The sequence below is a fragment of the Python bivittatus genome, unplaced genomic scaffold, assembly GCF_059951505.1.
Source record: "Python bivittatus isolate LINGU-HERP-01145 unplaced genomic scaffold, Pbiv_v1 ctg000610_np1212, whole genome shotgun sequence".
Lineage (NCBI taxonomy): Eukaryota > Metazoa > Chordata > Lepidosauria > Squamata > Pythonidae > Python > Python bivittatus.
Genome location: NW_028277088.1, coordinates 38,024,737 through 38,040,071, shown reverse-complemented (window position 1 = coordinate 38,040,071; position 15,335 = coordinate 38,024,737). Strand labels below are relative to the sequence as shown.

The following is a 15,335-nucleotide window of genomic DNA, read 5'->3' as shown; positions in this document are numbered from 1 at the left end:
GACCACAGACTCCCCATTCTGCCCTAAAGAAGTGATTAATCACATACAAATCACTTTTCACATGAATTATTCCTCACAACATTTACTAGGGACAACAACATTCCATTTATAAGATAGCCTGGGGAGAGTGTCCTTGCACTTAATAAAAAGTCAACATTTTGGAACTTAGCACTGCAAATTCTGAACAGAAAAACTGCATTCTTCAACTTCTATGTGTATTTGCCCTTTCGGATCCTTTAGTTTGCCTGTGCTAACCAAAGGAAAGGAAAGGCACTCTCCTTCCATTCCCAATTATTTAAAATTGATAGAGCCTCTCCCTGGAAGTTCATTGGGCAGATATAGGGGAGTTGGGGAATGGTTAGTCACAGCCCTTCCTGAGCTGCTTTTGTTTGCTAGAACAAAATATGAGCAATACAGTGAGCTGATTGACTGTTGCTGAGGTTTTATTTTTTATATATATATTAATTAAAACACTGCAGTGTTGTCCAAACTTGGCCACTTTAAGATGAGTGGACTTCAACTCCCAGAATTCCCCAGCCAGCATGTCTAGGAAGCTGGAATGCTGCAAAGCAAAGTGATAGCCTCCTTTATCCCTACAAATTCCTCTGTGTACATGTGCTTCGTTTAAGAGTGTGCTTGCCTGTCTAGGAAACATAAGCTGGAGTGTACAGGGATGGATATGAAGAGGCTAGAGAAAACAGTAGGGATATACTTGCCAGTTTGCTTTCTGGCAGCAATGGGTAGACTTTCCCATGGCACATGCCCACCACCTCCCGAAGGTTGGTGTGCCCATTATCTATTACCAGTATTAATCAGGAAGACCCCCCCAAAATACACTGGTTCTTGGAAGCAAAAGACAACAGAATACTTTGAAGAGACAAGTTACATACCAAAATGTCCAAGCAGGCAGCTTTAAGTAGCGTGATCTGGTCTGCAATTGTCAAACTTGTGAAACCAGGCAACCGTTTTGCAAATTCCACTATTTTAATAATGCACTTTGTTGCAAGTTCACTGAATTTGTCCCAAAGCCCAAGGTCCAGACGAACTCTATGGTCTGCACTAGAGTTCTAGAAAGAACAAAAGGAATCAGTTGCTATGACAGAATGTAGCGGAAACAAAGACCCTCTAAAAAAAACTTTATTAACCATTTCAGGCTCAGTGAGGTTTGCTGTTGGAACCCCTCTGTTCTTAACTTTGTCCAGTCTTTCCTTATATGCTTTTTCTTTTGCTTATGATTAAAGGCGCCATCTGTCCAGAGGGTAAAATAAATGACAGCATTTCCAAAGGCTACTGATCTTCTTTTCCTGTTAGGTATACAATGTCTACACTGAAAACCCACCCTTTACCGTCAGAACCCAGGAATTAAAATATGTGTAACTGGAAGATTGGTTTTCATGTGTGAGAAAAGTAGCTTCATCCTGCAGAGTATAGTTTGCATGCAATGTGACCCCTTTCCACATGTTTATAGGTTCAGCAAATTAGTTCATGTTAGCCTTTCTTTCCTATGGCTCAACAAAGGTTTTATAACTGTGAAAAAAAACAGTTTATTATGAACAAGAGAAGAACCATCTGTTAGGCAGGAAAAAACAATAAGGAATTCCTTTTCTTCCCTCCTTGCCAAAGATGGTATTTGATGATGGTCTCTTCATCTCTGGGTATATTCATCTGCAAACATTTGCCCACAGAGAAAATATAGTACTTAGTACTATGCTACACATTGGTGCAAGTTGCATCCAGTTTAGTTTAAATCAGGGACGCACAATGGCATAGTGGGGGCCACATCCCTCCAAGTGGATAAGGCTAGAAAAAAAGCTAAATCTGATTTATATATATTAAAATGTAATTATAATGAAAATTAAACCAAGTAATCACAGTTACTACAATTATTCTCCAAGTATTCAATAACTTTCCCATTTGATTAAAGTATACAAATTGACAGCAAGTTCTGAGGGGGCTCTGGGAGCCACATCCATAGCTTATATTGCCTTGGGGCTCAGTCTGTAATACAAATGTTGAAAAATATGGTAATATGCACAACCAGCATCTAGTAAGGAACATGACAGTTTTGTGACCTATCTAGAGGCTATCTGCACCTGCAAAATACAAAACAGAATAGCTCCTAAATCTGACCAAAGTCAGTTAAAACTGAAATATATTGTTTTGGAAAATGAATTATTATGGAAATGAACCTAAAGAGGAGTGGGGAGGACTGATACAACCAAACTGTTAGAACAGGGAGAAGAAGTATCACTGAACTATACCCTCAGTGGTCCAAGACAGCACGGTCAGCAGTGAGGGATGCTGAAATTGTTGTTCCCACACCTGCTTGATAGCGCAGTACTCCTAAAGTAGGAAAGCTAATGTGAATATTATCAGGCCAGGACTGGCACAGGAGTGCACCAATTACAAAAATCTGAAGAATATAAATAGTCATCAGCCTGATGTTTGAGAGAACTGGAAAAGACACAAATACAACTGATGATGAACCACAGTTTGGGATGCAAGAAATATTTTAAAACAGGAAGTGTCTATATCCCTTTTTAACTTTTGTTTTAGGGCCTAGTTATATATAAACTTCTTTTTTCTCTCTCTGTGTTTTTTCTATATTCCTTATGTTTGTCTTTTGACTGTAATAATAAACTACGCTGCCTTGCACTACACTAAAGTAAGTTGAGAGAGAGTCCATGTATAAACTTTCTCATTAGATCTGCTTTTGTTCTTTTTCAAACAAAACCAGAACAATTTGTGATATGGAGGAAGGATATGTGACACCTACTCAGAAGGTAAAATAAAATGGTACTAAACACTTCCACATTTCACTTGTATAGTTTCCTACATATATTGTGCAGGGAGTTGAATTCTAATGTTGGATCTTTTCCAGTGGATTGTATTCTATAGGTGCAACATGCCATACAAGGGGTTAACAGGTTTTGTTTTGTTGACTGCAATTTTCCTTTTTCAGGAACTCTGCATCCTTAAGATTTATTTTATATCCCCCTCAAGGACCTTGGTGAAATGCTGTACATATGCAGGTGGGGAATAAGACCAAGATGTGTAGTCATTTGGGCTGTAGTTAAATATAATAGGCAGTTTATATCCAGTTTCCTAGAAAAATGGCAATATAAAAGGCTTGAACAAAGCAGAGCCTAGGGCTTGAAATCATTTCACAATAGGGTATCCATTTGGAAAGATGTTGCATGAAACCAACAAGTGTGAACAAAATCTTCAGTGGGATCTTACCAGCTCTCTTTATCATGCTTCCTGCCACCCACGCAAGGAAGTGAACGCATCTGTGTCTGAGCCAGTGCCTAACAGCCCTAACAAAGTGTAAATCTAATTTGATTATTATGAAACTGAAGAGAAGAGGCAGTGAATAAAGCAGAGAGTTAGCCTGCTGCTTTGCTGGCCTGCTACATCAAGAGAGACTAACTGAAAACAGCTCGATGCCTCGTAACTATGAGAGGGGCATCCAGAAAGCATTTGTAGCTTTCGTCTGGTAATGGGCACTTAAAAGCATCCCTAGAAACAAGTCCATTTTTAGCCATTTCTCTCCATACTGAATGATAAAATCAAGTCAGCAACGACATACCAGCCAAGTGATGATGCAACAACTTAATATTAAAAAGAAGGTTCCCTCTCTAAGGTTATTGAGAACTATCAAGCTGGAGGGTTTAGCATAGTGTTGTATACAGAGTACTTTCCAAGTGCCTTTTCTGAAAGCATTCATGAACATAACTTAAGGACTCTGTTTCCCATAATACTGCAATGGTGTACATAGGGTAGGATAATACTATAAAACACTCTAGTGATATTTTTATCAGCAGAAAAGCACAACCCTGCTATACAATCAAATTACTCAGACATTTTGATTTTTTATTTATTTTAATTTTTAATTTAAGTGGAGTCCCTGGTTCTTTGTCGTTATCTGTTGCACCCCTTACTAAGAAGAGAAAGACACAGAGATCAGGAACATCTGCAAAAAAAGAAAACAACACAATGCACAACGAAGGAAGATCTTTCCTTTACTGAATTCTACTTGACCAATTAAATATGTTGAAGTTTAGTTAGGTGGGGCTACAAATTTGTGAATCTATAAAGTCAAGGCTGGGCAGCCTTTTTTAAACTGAGAGGTGATTTGCTGGGAACAGCATGGTGGGCAGGGCTGAAGCAAGACATGGGTGGGCTCAGAGCCAAAAGAGGGCACACCCATTCTCTCTCTGATACTTTTTCTCATTTCCTTTGGAATCAGGCCATCGGCCCCCCATGCTATGGTATATGCAAGACTCCTGTCACTTATGGTGTTGTTTGTAGGGGCTCAACGCCTCTTTTATTGTCTTGCCTACCTAGGATTGTACAAGAAGAGTTGTCAGGTGCCACATAAGCTAGCTTAACTTGCAGGTCCCAAACTATGCAGACCTGCTTTAAGGGCAATGGTGACTCTTAGGCAAATTGCCAACTTTTTAATTTTACAATGACCCAAATATTCAGCCTGGAGTTTTTACACTCAAACTGGACTTTATGAAATACAACATTTTTGTGATATCTAATCACAGGCCACAATACAACTGAGAAATAAGTGGACTTCTTAATGGTTTTATCAACCCCATACATCACTCCTTACTAGAGAAAGAGGAGGTAGAAACTCACAACTGAGGCTCCAAGATGCTGGAAAAGATCTGGTTCCCTATGAGATTGTGGCTCCCACAGTGAGTCAGACAGAGAGAACAAAACCTCAGTAGAATTCACAAAGCACTGATGTGCATATGTACAGATCTGGTGAAACAATGTTCACTTACAGAGCCAGATTTCCTGGGAGTATATACACATATACATAAAGTGTTTCAATCCTTCTAGAACTGATAGTTACCACTTTCCTAGCTCTTTGCCTTGCTCAAGATTTTGGTCTTCAATCCCTACCTTGTTTGACTCTTGGGATTTATTTCAGTTCTACTCTCTCGAACTGACTTGACCATATCTTATTCTGCTACTAAACTCTTGGTAATGTGGCAATATACCTACAATATGCAACTGTATTATTAATTTCAATTATGGGTACATATCCTGTGATATAAAACTATTCTTATTGAGAAGTTGGCTGCCCAATTATTTATCCACTAAACACTGAATAATACATTATACTTTGCAGCTCAACACCCCCAATTTTTGCTTTTCTTCCTTGTACTTCCACTTAAAAAGGGCACCTTCTTTTATAGACAGGGTGCACAACTCACCCTGGTTAATTTTTCTTTTCCTTCTCTCTTTTACCATTTCCCAGTAAGATAAAATAAAACCATCATAATTTCCTATTTCCATTCCATTACAATATGTTGTACCTACAAGACACTTCTGTTTAATTGACGTACTGTTATTTTCCGTTCCAAGAATTTGTTTGCAAGAATATGTCCTGTTACATTTATTTTTGGTCCATCAACTAAGTATATTGTTCAGTCATTTATAGGACTATCCAAACTAGATCACTGTACTATAAAAGGATTCTGCTTTAGTGCATGAGATTGTACTAAAAACTTGCAGGGTCCTTCTAGAGCAATTAATTTATCTAATTCTGAGATTCCATCCAAGCTTCCAGTCCTCATTAAACATTTTCAAAGGCATTTTCGTAACAGCTCTTACCGTTGTGTATTTGCCCAACTGGCAGAGTGAAGGGAACGTTTCCTGGTGAGATTTTCTGATTTTCTCTGTGAGATCATCCAACTCTGCTGTCATTTCATAATTCTCCAAGAACTCTTGCTTTAAAGGCTCCTTTTTCTTTTTGTTCCTGTCATTTCTGACAGCTAGAGGCAAGAAAAAAGGCAATTCAAATGTGATTATTTAGATTAACCTACACTAAATTCAATAGATTCTGATTACAGCAATAAACATTAAACAGGCCAAACATACAGAGAACACAGAGAGGAAATCAGTAATTTTATTTAATAGCTTTTAAAAAATTGTGCCCATAATATTAATCTATTAGGAATCTTTCCTTTTCTCTAAAAGATCTGAGATTTCCTTAAGGCAAAGTTAAAAAGTAAAGTGTTATTTTTGACATTAGAATGACTTATTCTTATTTGACAGAAAAATCCCTCCCAGTTTCAGTAAGCGCTGTTGGTATGCAAAAGAATCACCAATGAACCATAATGCAAAACAAAACAGGAACACAAGGGCCTTCTTAACAATTCAGCTCTAGCTCTGCCCCATCTGGCCCATTGCAGGTTGGGAGCCCGTGGGCTCCAACACATTTTTGATTTTTAATTTTCTCTTTATATTCTTTGACTGTAATAATGGGAAGCTGACATTCTGCAAAGCCACATGCCAGCCTTTAGCATCATTTCTGTTTCTAGAATCTGATCTCCAGATGATATGTCCACTGGCATTAAAAATGTACGTTTAGATTGATTGGTACTTTTAGACAGGAATGGTTTACCTGGTTGAAGAGATTTCTGTGGCCTTGCTTGCTGCTTCCCCTGCCACTCAAATTTAGTCCCCCGCCTTTCCCCTCCTGCTGGGGGTTCTGCAGGGTGTGGTCAAAAATGTCCAGATGGTGGCCTTGACAGTGTGACTGAAGTTCCGCCAGTGTTTTATGGGCATCGCACATAAAAAACAGGTGGAGTTTTGATTTCAGCACCACAGCCACCTTCTTGTAACATGGCAGGTTTGCCCAAAGCTGTGTCTCTGTGCATACCTACAGAGAAGAACTGAGATGTTGCTCTAAAAAGGAGTTCAACAGCTGCCAACAGACAGCTCAAGAAGACAATATTCAAAGGAGAATTTTTTTTTTTTTTAAAGATTGGAGAACTTTTAACCTACAGTGGTACCTCAGGTCACGAACGCTTCTGTTCACGACCAATTCGGGTCACAAACAGCACCGTTTGCAAAATTTTGCTTCCGTCTGCGAACAGGTCGTGGCTTCCTGTATGGAGGGAAACTCTCCCTCCAAGCAATAACCGCCTCCCCACCCGCCTTCCTGTCCTCCACGCCAGAAGTCACCTCGAGCAAGGTTAGCGTTCTCTCTCTTCATACTGCACTGTACTGCATTTTGTTTCATATTTTTGTGGTTTTTTAAAAAAAATACATATGGTTCAGAACGGATTAACCATAATTACATTGAACCTTATGGGAAAATTTGATTCGGGACGCGACCAGAGTCACGGAACGAATTAAGTTCGTGACTTGAGGTACCACTGTAGGTGTACATTTTAACAATTGGAGTGTTTAAAAACTGAGTATTTTATCAGTTTTTATTATTATTTTTCAATTAGTGCTCTGAAACTCTGCCTTTTATTCTTTTTATATACCCTTCTAGTTTTACTGTGGGTTTTTACTTATTTTTTGTATTAATGTGGATTTTATCTTGGAATACTTGATCTGGGTATCAATGGCCAGATAAATAATTTAGATATGACTCAGATCACTCTTCTCCTCCAGTTTCCAAGCAGGAATTTTTTACCACTTTGGAAGTTACTGATGTCTGATGCATAATTTGCAATTCCATCTTCTTTTCACAGGGCTGCTACCTTGGAACCTCATATTAAAAATGCAGCAGACGTTAAGCCTCTGGATTCATGCACATTGCCACTGATTATGAGGAAAGGAACCAAGAGGAATCAGTCCTACAAACTGCCAGAACGTCTAGGTTAAGAGATACAAATAACTGCCACCAGTTGGTGGACAAAACTGTGGAGTATACTGTATATTTAATCAGTTAAATTTAATCCAACGTAAGCTAGAACAGGTTTCTCTGACTCCTACCACCACCACTACTAACCCTAACTGGAGATCAAAACATAAAAGAGATCTGAGTCATCTTTTTCATATGAGTCCAGTTGCTTTTCATTTGCTATGGCTCCTGAGCCCTCCTGATTCAATCACTGATATCAAGAGTTTGTTTCCACAAGAATTTGCTTTATTCAGTTTTTCAAACATCTGTTTGTCTGACTTTTACTGCCAGATCAGCATGGGAGACTGCAGTCTTCAGTCAAGGGAAGAAAGGTCATTAAGGAAGCTAACCCAGACCATGACCTTATTTGTTGTGAAGTCTCTCTTGCTGAAATATAAACTTAAGCTCTGCCTGATGATGAACAAAAAATAATTATTCCCAGGTTGGAGGCATGCAAAAAAACAACAACCAACAACCTGTTTGTCAGCCCAGCAGATGATATGGTAACAATGCCCCCATCCCTCAAACTGGTAAAAAAAAACATTTTAAATAAATTAGCTTAGCAAAGACTGAGATACTAACAAGAGTTGAAATAAATCCTGTGCCCTTACCAGTCAAATATAATAATTTTATAGAGCCCAGCTGTAAAAACTGGGTTAAACTTCACAACCCATCATATTCCCTAAACATGTTACTCCTTATTAATCTTTTATTATTATTGTTGGTCGCACAGCCAGTTGTTTAGACTGGATTTAGCATTTCTATCCACCTATCAAGCCCTTCCCAAGGACCTGGGATAGGCTGATGTTGTTGTTTGATGGTGTTAAAATTACTGTCGCAGGATGTAAGCTGTTCTAAGTAAAGCTGCCTTTTGCAATTGACTAATGGTGATTTTGTCAATGCCGATGGTCTTCAAGTGGTGCTCCAGATGTTTTGAGATTGCACCCAAGACACCTATTACATTGGTACTATTTTTGCTTTCTTTTGCCACAGTTGTTCTATTTCTATTTGCATATCTTTGTATCTTGTGATTTTCTCCAGTTCTTTCTCTTCTCTTCTGCTGTCTCCAGGTATTGCAATGTTCACTATCTAGACTTTTTTGTCTTTCTTATCAACAGTTGTTAAGTCTGGGGTGTTGTGTGGCAGGTGCTTGTCTGTTTGAATTCTAAAGTCCCAGAGCACTTTAGCTTCTTCATTTTCTATTACTCCGTCTGTTTTGTGGTCCCACCAGTTCTTGCTTGCAGGCAAATGGTATTTCTTGCAGATATTCCAATGCACCATTGTTGCTACTTTGTCATGCCGTTGTTTGTAGTCAGTCTGTTTCTTTAGCTTCTTTGCAGAGGCGGCATTGGCTGTCTGTTGCTGTCTTCTCAATTCTGGCTTTGTATGAATCTGTTCTTAAGGCTTGGTCTTGTGTAGCCAGAATTAGCCCCTCTGCCTCTTTCTTCAACTTTCCTGCTCTTAGCCATTGCCAGGTCTTGTTGTTATCTGCTTTGCCTGTGTAGTTTTTTTGTGTACTGGCCATGTAATACTTTGCCTTGCCATGTCTCTCTTCTATTCTTCATTCTGTCTTTTTTGTAGGCCAGTTTGGTCTTGTTGGTATTCAGTAAGCCTTCATGGTGTACTAGCTTCAGTGCATCTTCTTCACTGTCCAGGTATTCTTCCAATGCCCTTTTTTCTTCTTCAACTGTCTGGTGTATTTGTAACATTCCATGCCCGATGCTCCTTGGTAAGTAGAGTCTGTCAACGTCACTGTGTGGATGAAGAGCATGATTCATTGTCATTATTTTCCTGGTCTTCCTATCCAGGGCTTCTAGTTCTGCTTAAGTCCAATCTATTATTCCAGCTGTGTAACTAATGACTGGAATTGCCCAGGTGTTAATTGCCTTGATGCTATTTCCTCCACTTAGTTTGGACTTTAAGATCTTCTTCTTCTTCTTCTTCTTCTTCTTCTTCTTCTTCTTCTTCTTCTTCTTCTTCTTCTTCTTCTTCTTCTTCTTCTTCTTCTTCTTCTTCTTCTTCTTCTTCTTCTTCTTCATCATCATCATCATCATCATCATCATCATCATCATCATTTTATAAAGGAATAAAAGGAATAATGGAGGAACATTTCTGATGGAACTTCTTATCTCCTTCCACCTTATTGATACTGATGGTATAAAAACAAGCCAAACGGCATGGATATTCAACTTTATAACAAGTAATTCAATGATATAATTTTTCTATCAATAATTTTGATAATAATAGTAAAATCTAATGCAACCTAAACTTAAATAAAATAGGAATAAAAAGCGCAAGGAAAAAGAAAGGAAAAAAGAAGTAAGAATATAATAAAGAAAAAATATATATAAAGAAGTGATTTCCGACCTTCATCACAACAAGTATAAACAAATTTAGTAACTCTTGACCCTCTCTAAAGTTACCAACAATTATCTCTTCATCCCATATCCCATCTCTTATCTATAAACAAATCCATAAAACATCATCTTTTCAGTCCTGGTGTCAGCAGAAAGTCCAAAAAGGGTAGACAGAAGTAACAACGTATCTTATTTTAATCTTGATCAAATAAAAACCAATTTTATATTCCTTTCTTTTACTTCTAACAGTCCTAATCTTCAGTTCATTCAAATATTGTCATAGGGTTTGATTTCTCTTCACTTCTTTATTCCATCACACAGAATTCTTCAAGGCTTTAACAAGCCTCTTTTGTAAATCCAGTAGGAAAAAATTATCCAGGTCATTCTCTTGGTTTGTCATTTGTATTTCCTGTTTAAATTTTAAAGCCTCAGCATCCTTTTCTAAACCATACTCTTGGCCTGCCAGTTGTAAATCCACCTTTGATACCATCTCTATCTTTTCAGATAAAATTTGTTCTACATCTGACATTTCTTCAATAACATCTTTTGGACATAGTCTATCCATAGAAGCAGACATCATTACTGACATTGTTATCATGGCTACTATTTTCTGATTCAAAGTCTCCTTCGGTATTTTTATTGTCATAACCATCTTACAGGTCTATATATCTTTCCTCTACCTAAAATCTTTAGACCCCTCTAGTATCCAGTTTTTGAAATCATGAAATTCTTTATCTGTTATGTCTTGTAAAAACCAAAAGAAGATCCAAAGTTTTCTTTTGTTCAGGATTAAAAGCAGACTCACCCAGTATTTTCAAACATGTCATTCCAAAGGTCTCTAATAGCTTAGTAGTTGTTAATCAGCAATTCCCAAAAGTGATTAGCAAGTGAGGTTTGTGAACTTAGCGTCCTTTAAAAGTCTCTGCTGTGGTTGTGAGCAAGATGGCTAATCCCATCATTTCCCGGCATTCAAACCCACTGTTGTGCAGTCTCCTTGCAGGAAGCCGCTGCCCAGAGCACATCTCCCATACTCTCCTTATCCAGAGAGGTTTCAAGGAACCGGTCTATTCATTGGTTCCTTGGTCTTTGCCACAGTCATCAGCTCCACTTTCACAGAGCCATCTTCAGTTCACCATATCTCCCCTGGAAGCACAAGAAATCCACATCTGGCCCTTCCCTGCTTTTAGGATTAATGTGAAAGTTATATTTCTTTTCCTCCCTTTAACTTTCAGGCAATGTATTTGGACTCCTCCATCACTTTTTATTCCTAATGGAATGCTATTGTCTAGGAGAAATAAGTGATCATGGAATATGGACCATTCCATGGGCATTGAGTTAGACAGCCCAATATTACAGGGCCTGCAGTACTCTGACTCAAACACCATAGGCTTTTATGTGATGACTTTGCTCCAATAAAGTCTTAATGTATTTGAACTCTGCTAAATTTATAAAAATCCTGAAATAATACATAGTTTGATTGGGAACACAAGTGGACAAGAAAAGATTTGGTTAATAAAAGCTCATCTTCAACAAAAACAGAAGTCTCAAAAGCCTCTGTTAGTCATAATTGTAAACAGATCGGTATATAAATCCCTTTTAGGGAGAAAGAAAAGGGAATTTGCCAAGCTTTAATTATAAACAAAACAAAACAAAACCCTTGGCTGTTTTTAAAAAAAGGGAACTTCCACAGGAATTAAGCAAATTCAAATTCTTGCTGAAGCCAGTTTTCCTTCAATAATTGGACAATAAACTTTAAGAAAAGTTTTAGAACTGATCTGGATCTGGAAGATTCTCAGCTCCCAGGAAATCCATTAACAGATAATTGGAAGGTGTTGCTGCAAAAACCCATGTTACAAGAACAAGTATTGAAAATACCATCTTCTCTTCCTTTAAATAAACATAGCTTGGATTTACTGCCTAGCAAGGTATTCCATCATTCTGTAATGTGAGGGACATCGCTTCTTGTTAAACTGTTTACATATATAAACATAATGGTGGACTTGACCCTAGGGTCAACTACTTGAAAGCCATGGCAATGGTGAATAGTTGGTATTAATCCTGTGAAGAATTTTGGGATATAATTCAACATAACATTAGCATATTTAAATGGAAGTTTCCTGTTAGTTCTTTTCATAGTATTTTCCTTCTTCTATTCACTCTCAAAAACTTCATTTTATTCTATAGAGATAACACGAACCTTCTCTGAGTTACCAGCTTTAAATTGAAAAAAAGGTTAGCCATGTTTCGCCAGTACTGGAAAGAAAACCTCAGAATCAACTTTACATGTATTGAACTGAAAGTTTATATTTTTGGAAAATGGTCAAAAAAGTCAGAGTGGTCTGTCCAGTGTAAACAATTTAAATACTTGGGCATTTTTTTAAGCAAGACAGTGTTTAGTGTACATGTAGATTATGCAGTAGCAGCAAAACCATGAGGTTTATGTTAAAATATTATTATAACAATCAGCAAAGGAGGAAACTTGTGCAAAACATCCTATACTTACTTAGTTTTGGGAGAAAGTAGTGGACTATATAAATATGACTGTGCGACAAAAGCTAAAATTTTCAGAGGATAATATTCTCTTGAATTACATACCTAGTACATGGAATTTGACAACTGGACAGCGTAAATGGATTCTTCATGCCCTAACTATGGCCAAAAGATTATGGGAAGATAAATGTATGGCCCCATTTACTCAATGGATTGAAGACCTGATTACACTTGTACCTATGAGTGAATTGCCTGTAGATGTAGACTTTGTATGGACAAGTATAATAAAATATGGAACTCATTTATACAAAATACAGTAGATTAAAAAGAATGATAGTTATATAAGTGTATTAGAAATCAATGTATTACGCACTTGAATAATATTTACTTAGATAAGTATATATAGAATTGTAACTGTTAACTATCATAACAATATATTATACTTTGTTTCTTTTTTCCTCTTTTTTCTGTTACATTTTTTTCACTTTTTAAAATCACTTTTTAATGTGTTCTTTTCTTTGAGAATGTATGCATTTGTATTATAATTATCTTTGTGTTTTGCTTCTTTTCTTCTGTTATTATTTTAAAAGCAATAAAAAATAAATAATTTTTAAAAATCAGCTAGTGCAAAATTTTAAATCAAATGCTATGTGTAGCTAAAATCAGGAGCTACAGCAAATTATTTTAGCCAGACTCTAGAATTTATATAAATCCAGCTTTTTAGATGTATACTGGTGCTTCCTGCAGCTTCCTATAGCCATTGTTCCACAAAAACAGCTTAGCCTACCTTCAATAAAAGCCCAAATTCATAAAGCCTCAATTTAAACATACACGCTTGCATATATTAACCAGTGCTTTGAAGCACTGGAATTTCAGAAGACAGGGGCGGGGGGGGGCATGATTTTAAGATGACAGACAATCCATGAGATTATGGAATACAAGCAGATAACCAGAGAGTAGGCTACCTGGTTAATACACTTGAATAAATTTTCAATAAATGACAGAAACCACTCCATCCTGGAGTCTTTCAGACATGCTGGGTGACAACTCCCAAAATTCCCAGTCAGCATGAGCACTGGCCATCAGACTGAGAAAAAGCTACTATAAACTATGATACTGTACTACAGGTAGCTACCTTCAAATCACATTTCAGTATGTATACTTACATTACTTCCATTTCCATTTCTATATCAGATTATATCCCTTGGAGACCAATTATGAACATATTAACAGCAGGATGTCAACATTTGTGGTACCTCTGAGACAAAGGTCGATTGAGCTAAGAGCTTTTGTAGAAAACATTCTGTGCCTGAAGTGGACTGGAAATGTGGTAAGGATATTACATGCATGGGCTGAGGCACCCCAGGAGATAAAACTAAATTAACCAGGTGAGAACTAAAGGGTATAGCAACATAAAACTCACCTTGACTGATGGAGCACTAAATCAGCTATTAATGTAATCCATGACCCAATGGGGATCAGATATTTCTTGGACAGTGACAGCTACCCATAATCCATAACAAACCCCAAACATAATGTTACTGAAATAACACTGGGTCAGTCGACCGCTGGCTTGCAATAGAGTAGATACTATATGACCAGCACTTTAGGAAAACTGATGTCAACAAGTATACTGTATTCATCAGTTTATATAGTGCCATCAATCAGCATGATGTATTCCAGAGAAATTACTTATAAACAAATAATATACAAAAAGACAAATCTGCCCTGAAGAACTTGCAACCTAACATTTGGTATGATGGGAAATAGTAGAAGAACAGAAACAGGTGGAGAACAGCAGCCTACAGCCAGGAGTCAATGTGGTACATTGAGGAGTGTCAGTGGTCTGCTTCAAATCAAATCACAATTATTTAAGGCACATTATTATGTTCAGGCTTTGTTCAGTAAGACCTGGGATGTGCATAACCTTGACATATTTTCTTTCTCTCCACCCACTGTCAGGTGAATGCTATCACTTGGCATCCTTAGGCAGACGCTGACAAGACAAGCTTGACCTGGGCTAGAGACTGTGGTTGTCTTGAAACAGGCATTTACTGTTTTAATTATGCACACTGATGCCATCCTAGCATTTTGGGGGGATATTGAGGAAAAATTTAATGGCACGCTCCCTTCTTTATGCATAATTAAAATGAGAAGGAGCTACAACTCACCACCCAGAACACTGCACTAATGCTCCTACAGCTGCTGTTACAAACTCAAAAGCTTGTTGGGTTCACCAATATTACAGGAAGACATCAGTAGACCCTGCTGGCTGAATGCTTATGATAATGTTCTTTTTGTAAGCAGAATTAAGCAGAAACTGTAAACAGGGCTCCATGGTAGCTCCCCTCTACTTGACAAATGGACACTGTTGCTAGGATCACAGTACATTACCCAAGAATGGAACCTCCAAACACAAATACCCAAAGAAACTGCCAATGGGCCTGCGGAAGTGCTCTTAGTTAACAGTACTCTTTTCATTTTCATTTGTAATCATCACATGCATCTACCACGGTTTGATCCACTATTTTGTTTCTTTTTCTTTTCCATGTTTACTGCCAGCCACTCCATTGTCACAGAGGAAAGAGTATTTCCCACACATTAGACAAGTAATTGAGAGATTCCCACTCTCTTGTGGGAACTTCTGCATCCTTCCTGGATGTGCAGCAGATAACAACTGTTGATGCTCCCAATGGCTGCGCATAACATTAGACTAACTTCCATGGGTATCCTTCCATGCACAGAAGCTAAGGACCACTTGTTATGCAAACTTATCTTCCACTGCATGGAACTCAAACTTTTTGCAAGGAAGCTCCATTTGCCTAAATGTG

At 37.7% G+C, this 15,335-nt stretch overlaps 1 protein-coding gene across 5 annotated transcripts in view; it reads right to left on the bottom strand.

The window, feature by feature from the left end:
• Positions 1–15,335, bottom strand: part of RARB (retinoic acid receptor beta) — a 100,927-nt gene that overhangs the window by 14,644 nt on the left and 70,948 nt on the right. For all 5 annotated transcript variants that reach the window (XM_007428952.4, XM_088150803.1, XM_025167096.2 and 2 more), the window contains 2 exons: positions 5,632–5,792; positions 891–1,067 (listed from right to left, as the gene is read on the bottom strand). In XM_007428952.4, coding sequence (XP_007429014.3) covers positions 891–1,067; positions 5,632–5,792 — 338 coding nt within the window. The remainder of the gene's footprint in view (positions 1–890; positions 1,068–5,631; positions 5,793–15,335) is intronic.